Below are 12,254 nucleotides of genomic sequence, written 5' to 3' on the forward strand. Positions count from 1 at the left end.
ATATTAAGGAAAGATGGTGTGCTAAGCTAATTAAGCAAACGTTTGACAAAGATAAATTTACTTCATATCGCTTAGATGGTTGAGAAACACTAGAGTCTTTAATTACCCCGACAGCTAGATGGCAAAGGCTTTCTTATTTGAACTGTGATAGAACACCAATATTTGGGAACAGCACGCACCAGAAAAAAATCATATTCAAACATTCTTTTCATATCAAAAACAATCTAATAAGTGAGCAGTTTAAAATTAAATATATTTTCACACACTGTTCCGACAGCCCAGGGGCCAAAGTCAGCCAATTGCCTGTTAATTTATTATTTTAATTGAAATTTTTATTGAGATCATTGTAGACCCACGTACAATTGTAAGAAGTAACACAGAGATCCCGTGTATACTGTGCCCGGCTTATACCGTGGTATTCCCCACCTCCCCGTCTTTGTACAATCCATGAGCTAAGAGTGGTTTTTAGATTTTTAAATGGTTGAAAAAAGTCAAAGAAAAATATTTTATGATGTAAAAGTCACATGAAATTAAAATCTCAGCGTCCATAAAGATTTAATGGGACCCAACTATGCACATTTGCTTACAGATTGTCTATGGAGGCTTTTGTGCTACTACGAGGTCAGAGTTGAGTAGTTGCAACAGAGACCCAATGGCCCATGAAGCCTAAATACTTGCTGCTGCTTTACAAAAATGTTGGCCGAGCCCTGGGCTAGACTGGGCCAGGGTCAGGGAAGAAATGAGTATCTGGAATAAATATTTTTCTTTCCAAGACAAAACATTTCTAAATGACACCTGCACCATGGATTCCCTCAGATATCAACATTAGAAATGTCTTCTTGCCAATGGGGACAAATGGACAATTGAAGAAGAGGCAAATATATCTAGCTTTTCTCAAAATCCAGAGACATCTCTTAGTTCTAAAAGAACTGCATGCTGGGAACCAATTTCTCTTAAATATAAAGGGATCACTTATCAAAGCTTAAAGAAATGGAAATAGATTGTTATCAAATCCACAAATAACCACCAATAAAACTGAAATACCATTCCCCTCCTGGGATACAGATGACACCAGGCTGGGAACTATACTTAACTGCTCTCTTATTTGTCTATTACCCTCCCAGCTATGGGGTAAAAAGCCTATCTTTAGCGTTAGACTTTTGCGATCTTTCAAGAAACACATCGCATAGAGAGAGAGAGCACATCAGTGTGTGCAATGCCTTCAGAACTTCAGAATTGTTTGACAAACGTACAATTCTGTTTTCTACAGGCCAAAGTCCTTCAAACTAACATGCGAGGATTGGGCGGTCTGAAGAGTAGTTTTTGAGGAACGCACTGTACACTGTATTACACAGAGCCCTGTTTGGTGAATCCAGCCCAATGCAAGGGTTATTTTGGGGGGGATGGGGGTAAGTATTCAATTGCTGCTCGACTTGGTTAGGATGGAAGCAACAGCAAGTTCAAATTTCACCAAGAAAACCAGACTCCAGAAACTCCTTTAGCATTGAAGTCTTTACATAGGGCCAAGGGGACCATGGATGGAATTCAGGGGGTGGCCAGAGACTTAGATGAGAAAGAAAATGAATCTTTTACTAGCCTCTAATGGAGATCGAGCACTTCTGTCAAATCTGCGTGTAGGCACCAAACCGCAGCAGCGTTAGCAGGAGCGAGCTGTGGTATGGTCAGCAAATCAGCTCTTTTCATATAACATCACGGCTCTTGTAGCTATCTGGAAATAACACTTACGCTCATCGCTGCCTCCAAATAAGAGTAGTTACTAGATCTGCCGGAGCTTTTATTTAATGTTAATAAAAATGTACATAAGTAAAAAAAACATTGACGTCTATTTCAATATAATTGCTTTCCTTCACAAACCTATGCGTTTGTTTTATTCTTTAAACACACTCTGAGAGGGGACCCACAGACTTCAGATGACCGACAAGGGGTCCATGACTCAAAAAACAATGAAAAACTCTGACCTTAAGGCAGATCACCAAGCAGGCGGGGTTGGGTAAAGGGGTTCACTGGGAGGCCTCAGACATGGGTCTAACCCTGACAAACCGCACGACCTCACACAGGCATCCTCACCTCTCATCTTCATCTTCTTCTCTTTTAAAGTGCAAGCATCTCAAGGTGCATGTGGGGAGTAAACAGGATCCCACCTGCAGTGTCTCCTGAGGGCAGCCGCACACAAACTCAGGTGGCTATTTACACTCAGGGGAGTTCAAGTGCGGTTATCACCAAGATCGGTATGGAAGCAAAACTTATAATTTTGTAACCTGCCTGTGTCGGGGGAATGTGGCATTGGTCATTCCTGCAATACTTGACCCAGTGCATGGTCGGACAGCCTAGGGACATTTTTCCAATCATCTAATACCCATACTTGAAGTTTTTTCCCATCCAACTAGAGACCTCACCATTCTTGCAAAACATCCTGTCCTTTTTTCTGCATCAACAATTAGAACAAATGGTTCCGTCGCTGATTCCCCAGCTCTGCTGGTGGAAGACCCCTAGACTAAGGAAGTCAGTGAGAATCAGACTGCGGCCCTGGAGTCCAGCACACTCGGGTTTGACTATCTTGCACTAGCTGCATGACCTCGGGCAAGTTAACTTCTCTGAAGATCAGCTTTCCCTTCTAAGGAAGGATGCAAATGCCTTTCCCCCGTGAGGTCTGAGGGGCGTCACAGAGGGATACCACATGGGGATTCTGAACATTATGGTTCACAGTGCTTGCTCCCTGCATCCAGAGCCCTGGCTGGCCAACCTAAGCAGGAATCTTGCTTTCAATGGCTGAGGCTCTTCCTGTACCTGTACCCAAAGCAGACAGTCTTCCTTCTTAGGGGACGTGTTCTTCTTTCTTCACAAGACTAGCTACACAATTAGCAGGACCCAATGCAAAACGAAAATGCAGGGCCCCTTGCTCAAAAAGTAAGAATTTCAAGACAGCGACACCAGAGCATGCAACCAAGTGCGGGCCCTTTGCGACAGCACAGGTGGCACGCCCACGAAGACAGCCCTGCTCCTTCAACTGGAGCACCTCTTCCCACCTGGCTGCATGTTAGAATCACCTGCAGTACTTTAGAAAGTACCGATGCCCAGGCCCCTCCCCCAGAGAGAGATTCCAAATAGCTAAGAACTTCCCAGGTAGCTACTATTGAGACCCACTGAACTAGAGTGACAGGAAACCTGGGAGGAGTGCTGTGGGCCACTATCCACAAAGGGCAGGCACAGGCAGCCCCAATAAAGCTCCCAGAAAATAGAAATGCTCATATACAGAATACCCCGGGTGTCCAGGACCTGTGCCACGCATTTCATAGAAAAGCCACCGGCAACCCTCATGAGCCTGCATTACTGATCAGGCGCAGAGAATGCTCACGACCCAGAGTCCCCTTCCAGGCTTTAACTCAGCCCAGGCCATCATCTCCTCGTCGCACCCTTGTAGGAGGGAAGGTGTGTGACTAGCCAGGTACCAGGGGACGTGAGAAGTTTCTGTGCAACTTCCCAGCAGCGTTAACTGGGGAGGCATGGCTTTCTTCCCTTCTGGCTGCAGCTCAGGTTGCCACCTTGGACCACATGAAGATATGGGGTGGGGTGGGAAGTAAGACAGCAGCCACGATCCCCAATGTCATAAAGCCACACACTAGTTTCTCAGTTACTTCTTACTCCTCTCTCCCCACCAGAGAGGAAATGTGAAAAGGACAGAGGTAAGTCAACTTTTGTTTTAAACAAGTTGATTTTATCATTAAGCCAAACGCCTGACGTGGCCCATTTCACAGATGAGCAAAGCGAGACTCTGAGGTACAAGCCTCCAGCCAGATGTCAGCCACAGAGTGTCGCCAGAGGCAGGGTTTTCTCACCTCCTTCCTCCCCAACTCCATTAACTTATAAAAGACGGATTCCTTTGGACTGTTCCGTCATCACTCAGATCAATTTTTATGCTAATATTGAGACCCAACCTAGCACTTTAAAAACAGACTCTGGAGCTAAAACCCAACCCTGTTCTAGGAAACCTTCACCACTTTCATGCTTCAGTCCCCGCCTCCAAATAAGGGCAGGGACCAGGGTGAGGTCAGTGCAGGACCCCCTCGTGTGCGAATATGAAGTGGTGCCCCAAATCTCCCTGATCAAGGTAAACAGTCAAATTTTCTAAAACCAAACGTATTGCAAAAAAATCCACAATGAACAAAGTGTCAGAATTTTAAACAAAGATAGGCTCGAACTCTGCACTTGCATGGCCCTGCCTTAACTCCCAGACCAACTACCAATAAAGCTTCATAGAAACAAAGCAGAGCCAGCCCTGATGGCCTGGTGGTTAAAGTTTGGCACACTTCGCTTCAGCAGACAGGGTTCAGTTTCCAGGCACGGAACCACCCCACTCGTCTGTCAGTAGCCATGCTGTGGTGGCAGCTCACAGAGAAGAATCAGAAGAACTTACAACTGGAATACACAACTACATACTGGGGCGTTGGGGAGGGAGAAAAAAAAGAGAGGAAGACAGGTAACAGATGTTAGTTCAGGACAAATCGTTCCCAGCAAAAAAAAAACCAACCCACAACTTTAAAAACAAAACAAAGCAGCTGACTTGTGGGCCACAGTTTGCCAACTTAAAAAAATGTTGCAGTGTTATTCCTTGGTTACTGCGCTTTTGGCGCCCTAGGCAAGTGTTGCCTCACCCCGAGTCCCGGCTCCGGATGGCACCTGGGAGAAGCAAGTCAGTGAACAGAGAAGGCTCTTAGTACAGCGCCTGGCTCAGAGTAATGGCTCACGTCACCATGGCCATAGGAATTGAGGCTCATCCTTTAAGGAAGAAATTAAGTGCAGGGAAAAACAAAAATTTCTGTTCCATAGCGTTTAGAAGGCAAGAAACCTTAAGAGGATGCCACTTTGATTTCTGGCTTCTTCATTGGAGATTTCATAGCAGATCTGAATAAGGATCAAAAGGACCCAGTTTTCCACAATGCCTACCTGGAACTCATCTACCTTATCTGTCGCATGCAGCAGCACCTTCCTTAAATTGGCCCCAGGAGGCTCAGCATTCTTAATAATTCTCCCCCGTGTTCTACCCATGACCAGTTACCCTGCTGCTTGCAGCCAATAGTCCAGCTCAGGAGTCAGCAAACTATGGCCCTCCAAGTCACAGTCTGCTTTTTGTAGATAAAGTTTCATTGGCACGCAGCTATACCCATTCACTTACCGACTATCAATGGCAGAGTTGAGCGACTATGCTATGACAGCAGAGGTGAACAGAGTTGAGTGGTTTTGAAAGAGATGAGGGCCAGCAAAGCCCCAAATATTTACTAGCTCGTCCTTTACTGTAAAAGGCCCATCAACCCCTGGACCGGGTGAAGTCAAACGGCAAACACACTCATTAATCAATTTCCCCTTTCAGATCCATCTTGACTCTGCAAACGGAGGTCCGTAGAGAAACTGTGCCTCTCTGGTCTGTACAATGTCAGCAGTCCCCTGACCATTACGGCTGGTTCCCAGTTTTATTTGGGGATTATCTGCGCATTTTAAATCTCGTCCCAGCAGGGTTAGCCGGTTTTCTCCCCTACTTCCTGATTTCATAAAGATTTACTGCAACCCAGACACGTTCCTTCTTTTTCTTAGAGCTACTTCTGTACTAAAGGCTGCTTCGGTACTAAAGCCAGAGAGGTGCATCGTCACAAAGAGACCTTATGGCCCCACAATGCCTCAAATATTTACTATCTGGTCCAAAACTTTTTGCTGACCTCTATTCTCCTGGGAATCCAGATTTGCTAGGTCATACCACGGTGGATCTAAGACCCGTAATGTCCATACAGCTGTTGAAAAGACGCCTTCTAGAAAGGCTGACCTCTTTCCTGTTTATCTGAATAGCTATCACAGAAGCACGAGGAACGCTTATATGATTTTGATCTCTGGGTTCCCACTTGAAAGGTCAACAACCCTCCAGTTTCTAGAACAGCAACATAGATAAGACTCACGACAAGCAGCAGAAAGGTGACGACAGAATCTGTATGACGCACCAGCATTCAGTAACCAAATACTTTTCTGAACAACTGAAAATAGTTCCAAAGCAAAGAAACAACTAATTCTATCACGGGCCTCTATCCTTTTCCTCTTAGAAAGAGATTCAACAACACGTCATCACTCGCCTGATGTCAAACTTGAATTCGATTTGTCCAAACAAAATTCATAACAAAATAAGCTACGTACCTCTCGCTATTTCGTAAGTGAAATCTTCGCCCGTAGACAATTTATAGAAAAGTTCTCACATCCTTTTTCTTAGTTTACCAGCAACAATCGATCTATTTAATCTGTTTTAAAAGGACAGATGTTTTGCTCGATAAGGGCACACAAGAATTTGTATTAAACAAAGACTGTATTTGAAGAAAAAAATGTCAAAGTAGAACAAACAAGACAAGTTTGGATAAATTATACACCCTCCGGCATTCTGCAGCCTCCTAAGTTTCAGTCAAGTAAAATGTCTGTTTACGAGAGGTGTGGATTTTCACTTGTTGGTTCAGCAAATACTGAGTGCTGACTGCGATGAAAGACGCCAGTGTCAGGCTGTCCCATGCACCACGTGTCCCAGAACCAAGCCCAGGGCCCAGTGGATCCCTAGTCTCTTCTTTATGAATAGAAGTACACCAATTTTGAATTCCACAATGCACAATGCCAGGCTGAGCTGGCGTTGGCTTGATCTTTGGTGCCACCTACAGATCAAAGCGCATTTCACTCCACTGCGGCACTAAGACCATCGGGAGATTCTCTGTGCGTTTATAATTCAATTACTGAATGCGGGGGATGGAGAACCCCACACCACAACCTGCCTCTGGAAGAATGGACTGTTCCTCTTACACCATTCTGCACATGAGTTTGCCTTTTTATTCTAAGACAACAGATAAAAGGAACCCCACAAAAATGTATAAGGCGAACACTCTTATAACCACCACCTGGGTTAAGAAACAGAATATTTCCAGCTACGGCCGACCCTCCACGTACCCAGTCCTCACCCTCACCTTTCCCACTATACACATCAGTTTTAGTTTTTCATGTGGTCTGAACAGTTTAATAATTCCAGAGACGGATCAGTCTTAGAATTGGAATCCATCGTGAAGAAGCTATCTCTGTTGGATAGCAGCAAGCTCCATGGACCCCCGGGCCTTGGAACCACCGAGTCAACCTGCTTAGACGACTCCTGGAGGGCAGCCACCGACATGGAGCGTGTCTCCATCACGTGGCCTTGGCACTGGTCCTCAAGCCACGGTGACTGCAGCCACTGCCTCTGGAGACCTGTAAAGTTGGAGCAGCCATCTCCAGAGCTGGTGACTAACGTCTGGCCTGATGGCCCCACCTCGGAGGGCTGGGCAACAGCACTGGTCTGGACTCCGGACAGCTGAGCACCCTCTGTGGCTGAGCTAGAGGCACTGGCTGGGCTCCAGAGCCACCTCCAGCTGCCCCACGGAGACCAGGGTGCCGAGCTGCCCCGAGGCACTGCTCTCGGGCGGGAAGGTGACCAAGTCCGAGTTCTTGTTCTCACTCTGCTCGCTGTGCTGCTTCTTGTGGCATCTCAGCGAGTCGTCCCTGACAAAGGAGGCACCGCAGGTCTCGCAGCGGAAGGCCCTCTGCGTCACGATCTTGGCCACGTGCTGGGAGCCGCCGTCTCGGGGCCCTTCCTTGCCCTGCGGGGCCCGGTTCTCTGTTTTGGCCTCGTCCCTGTGCACCTTGTCAATGTGCTTGGCCAGGCTGCTGGGCCGCTTCGTGTCGAAGCTGCAGAAGTCGCACTTGAAGGGGCGGTCCTTGCAGTGGACTCTGCTGTGCACGCGCAGGGCGGCTGCGCTGGAGCAGGAGTAGCTGCACTCGGGGCACTTCTCGGGGTGGTCGGCCTGATGCAGCCGGCTGTGCTCCAGGAGGTCGGCGCGGTCCCGGCCCTGGAAGGCGCAGTGCAGGCACTTGAAAGTGTGCTTGATGCGGATGTGCGACTTGAGGTTCGCCTTCATGGTGCAGCGGACGTCACAGAACTCACACTTGAAAGGCTTCTCCCCCGAGTGCACGATCATGTGCCTTTTCAAGTCTGAGCTGATTTTGAACTTGGCGCTACAGAGCCAGCACTGGAAGGGGGTGTCCCCTAGCAACGGAAGGTGTGTTTCCATTAGAGCAGGCAGGCAAAACAGAACTCCCCCCAAACATGCGTCAGAACACCTGGCCGCAGAGAGTAGGCACGTCTTTTGAACTCCAGCTACCCATACCCTCCTAATACCACCACTTACCACGTGTAGTAACTCACTTACTTCTCACAATCATCCTAGGAGTGGGTACTGTTACTCCCATTTGACAGACGGGATAACTCAGGCTCAGACAGGTCAAGTTATTTGACCTAGGTCAAAGAGCAGGGATTTGAACCCTGGCATCACAGCATCAGAATCTACACTCGTCGCAAGGACACTTCTGTTTTGAATCTTAAACTCTCCTTTAACTTGACATCCCAAAATTGAACACGGAAGAGGTGCGATTTACATTACATACAACTGTTCCAAATCAAGCTAAGACTTATAAACAAGCTTCCTCTAGTATTTAAGCTATATTATCATATGGGTTAATTCGCTTGTATTACTAAAGTTTCATAGTTTTACAACTATAGACTGAGTTTTATTTATAAAATTAACACATGAATACGGCAGCAGGGGCCAAATAATGAAAAGCCATGGCCGCCTCTGCCTTCCCTGGAGGCAGTGCTAAGGGTGTTTTGGTTCTTTTGGAGGTTATAACCTGAGTCATCGCCATCAGTTGAGTATGAGCAAAGACGAGGGTCTGACTTACCCCTCCACATCCCTCCTTTCCCTCACCTCCCCCCGCGTGGTGCTGCTGGGATTTTTATCCTTCCAGCATCACCTTCTAAGCTGAGTAACAGCCTAACAACTTCTAGTCCATCAGCTTAGGTTTTTTTGTGGATTCCCTCCCTCTTCATCACACCTCCTCTCCCACTTGTCAGGAATAACTTTTCCCACGGCCAGCCCCTTTCAGGAATAGATTTTTACATTTAAGTTCAATGACATTTGCATTCGGACCCGTGAATCCCCACGCTTTAACTAGTTGTTTTCAACTTCAAATTGTGGTTGGACTCTATATTATCACTGGGTGTGTAATATTCATCACAGCCAAATACTGCACATCCACCTCCTTAGAGGGTCACCGTCACACCTGGGCCAGGTGAACGTGTTGCTAGCATCAAGGTCAAATTGACTCTCTTTTCTTACATGCTCATCTTGGGCCACATTTTATCTTGCTTCTTGACTGGACTGTGCATTTCTTGAGAAAAAAGAATCTCACTGTGATCTCAAAGTCAGCCAGTCTCTTAATTATGTAAGTCTTTACATGGAATTTCTAATGGATTTTTCTGAGTTTCTGATTTACTGAATTTTTTCTTTTAAGCTCTTATGTAAGTATCATCCAGATATTTCTCTTTACTGCAACCCCAGGGAGCCATATTCCGATATTCACATATCAAATATCTCATCCCAAATTTTGTTTTTCTCCCTTGTTTTGCTAGTTTGTCTTCTGGTACCTTCCACCAGAATGGTGGCTGGGAGTAAAGTCTGGGTCCTTGCATATCTTTGTCTATTCTGCCTTCATACTTGAGATAGTTCGGTTGGGTATAGAATTCTATGTTCAAAATCATTTCCCAACTTTGGGGGCACTATTCCATTATTTTGGAGAAACCAGTATCACTGAGAAGCCTTTCTAAGTACGGATCTCCCCACTCCCTCTGTCCTGCTTGGCATCTCATGAGCCCTTTCACTCTCCTGGACTCTTAGGATGGTGAACTTTTTTCTCATTTGATTTTTTCACTTCTATTTTCTTTTCTTCCTAGGCCTGGTCAGAAACCGGATTTCTAGCTGCTGCTTCTCAGTTCTCCAACTCAATTTTGTTTCCCCATCTCTGAGAAGTTTAACTTCATAGTCAGCAACTTTAGTTTTAATTCATCCCTCTTTGTTCTCACAACCTTTGCATTGAACTCTTCTTGCATACAACATTTCTGCCAGTGGGTAGATACCAAGTAGAGTCAAAAAATTCTTGTCCGTTAGACAAGTGCTCTGTCAACTCCAATATGAGTTATTTGTTAGACTTAGAGCATTTTATACCACTTATTTCCTGCAAATGACTCATACTTCATAGTTGACCCTTCATATTTAGGAAGAGTAGACTAGTTTAAGTATTACATGGAGGTGCCATGGGTTTTACCTGCTACTGTGTAGTTTGGGCTCTTTTGCCAATAGGCTTCAGCTTCTCCTTTGAGCTCTATGGCCTTGGCAGCCTACATGCCAGTTTCCAGTCCAGAGCTCTCGGGTCAAGTCAGACACTGGCTGGAAAGCTTCGCTCCCAACTCTAAGGCTGTCTCCCATGTGTCCACTGGGATAGTTTTCTTTACTCAATTTCAGATATCAGCGTATTCCTATCTGCTTGTCATCCTCTGTAAATTCATTGAAAAATCATTTTATGAACCTCCTTATGAGCCTCCCAATTCCCATATTCTGTGCCATGATGGGTGTTGGCTGGTTCATTCTATCTACATCTATTGATTGTTATTTCAATGGGGTCTCACAAAGAAGGGAAGGAAAAGCTCTTTGCTAAGTCTAATTTCTAGAACTAGAAAGTTGTGATTTGCAGTTACATTCAACTGATTTTGCTCCATGCTTCTGAGTTAAGGCATGCAATCAGAGTAAGTTCCATGATTGGAACACCTAGTTTAAAGGTCAGACTTTTATTCGAGATACATCCTTTGCTTCTTGACTGCTGTACCAGGTACTCATTCCCAGCTGTATTCTGCATAGTCAAGTTAGGAAACTGGGCTGCCAAATTTTCATGTTTTACTGAAAGCTATTGTGCTGGTGAAAGAAAAGCCACAAGCTTCACGATCACCACAGAAATTCCAAATTTCTCTACTTACACCACCAAGTCATTTAGGTTGCTTGTGTTTTTAACTAAATGAAGGTTAACTAATTAGAGAATAAGTAAGGCACAGAGGTCTCTAGGTCAGGGACTCACCTGTGTGGGATCGGAGGTGGACGGTGAGCTGGCTGGAGTTGCGGCTGGCGTAGGGGCAGAGCTGGCATTTGTACGGCCGCTCGTCGGAATGTATCCGCAGGTGCTTCTTGAGACTGCTGCTGTCCACGGCAGCGTAGTCACACAGGTGACACTTGTGGGGCTTCACACTGGTGTGGCACCGCATGTGCATGGTCAGGTTGTCTTTCCGGCTGAAGCACTTGTCACAGAACTCACACTTGTGTGGTTTGTCTCCTTCAAACACACAAGATTCAAGGTTTTAAGGGTCTATCAAGATGACTACAGAGATGGTAGCTTGGGGAATATGAGTCTGCCTCTTCCTTCTGTCCAAATGCCCAGAGATGGGAAGATATAGTGAAGTCCAGATAAGCACATTAGGAAATAGGAAGGTGTGCCATTCATTGAGGCCTAGAAATTTTGAAGAATCTTAAGGGACAGATTAGATAAGATTGAAGGAGAAAAATCATAGGCCAAATCCCATTTGGGAAAATGGGAATGGTTATGGAAGTATTCAAGATCAGAGATGGCAGGTGTAGGTGTCTTGGAACAGCTTTCTGGCTCACTAGTTGATCAACCACATAGAGAATGGTCGGGTTGACCCCTTCTCTCACTTGCACCAAACTGCAAGCAGCAATGTCATCCACCCCCTGGGCTGTTAGGAAATGAGGGTGCTTACACCAGAGAAACGATGCAAAGGCCCCAAGTATCCAGAGATACCCTGGAGAACAGAGAACCCCATGCCCAGAACATCCACCAAACAGTGTTCTACCCTTCCCCTACAACCACTCCAGAAGGATCACGTCCAAATATTTCCATGATAATTTCCATTCTATGATTGCCAAAATAAAAGTTCAAGTTGACGAGCAGAAAGGATGTCGAGAAACGATTTAGAAGTAGAAGAAGGAGCTAAACAACCTCCCAGAAGGCTGCCCCAAATGACCACAAGGAAAGTGCAAGACAAGACATGAAAGCTAGTTCTTGATGGCTCAGGACAGAACAGACACAATAATTATTTCTCAACACTAAAGCAGCCATGGGTTTTAACATGGCTTATCTAGAGGCAGGGTGGTACAAGTTCAGAAGCCCAGGAATGACAAGATCTCACAGCTTTCAGACGAAAAATGCTCAGCTCAGCACACAACTCCTCAGACAACACTGGACGGCAGCAAGATGGGAAAATATCTGCAAAGTCCTACAGAAATTAT

General features: G+C 45.8%; 1 protein-coding gene across 4 annotated transcripts in view; it reads right to left on the reverse strand.

Moving 5' to 3' along the window:
- Positions 1–12,254, reverse strand: part of ZFP64 (ZFP64 zinc finger protein) — a 99,486-nt gene that overhangs the window by 12,575 nt on the left and 74,657 nt on the right. For 2 of the 4 annotated variants that reach the window (XM_070589484.1, XM_070589483.1), the window contains exons 8-9: positions 11,032–11,283; positions 206–8,113 (exon numbers count right to left, since the gene is read on the reverse strand). In XM_070589484.1, coding sequence (XP_070445585.1) covers positions 7,404–8,113; positions 11,032–11,283 — 962 coding nt within the window. In that variant the 3' untranslated portion in view covers positions 206–7,403. Of the gene's footprint in view, positions 1–205; positions 8,114–11,031; positions 11,284–12,254 lie in introns of those variants that run through there. The other 2 variants (XR_011531184.1, XM_070589486.1) reach the window with 2 other exon arrangements.

This window comes from Equus przewalskii, chromosome 21 (assembly GCF_037783145.1).
Source record: "Equus przewalskii isolate Varuska chromosome 21, EquPr2, whole genome shotgun sequence".
In the NCBI taxonomy this organism is placed as follows: domain Eukaryota; kingdom Metazoa; phylum Chordata; class Mammalia; order Perissodactyla; family Equidae; genus Equus; species Equus przewalskii.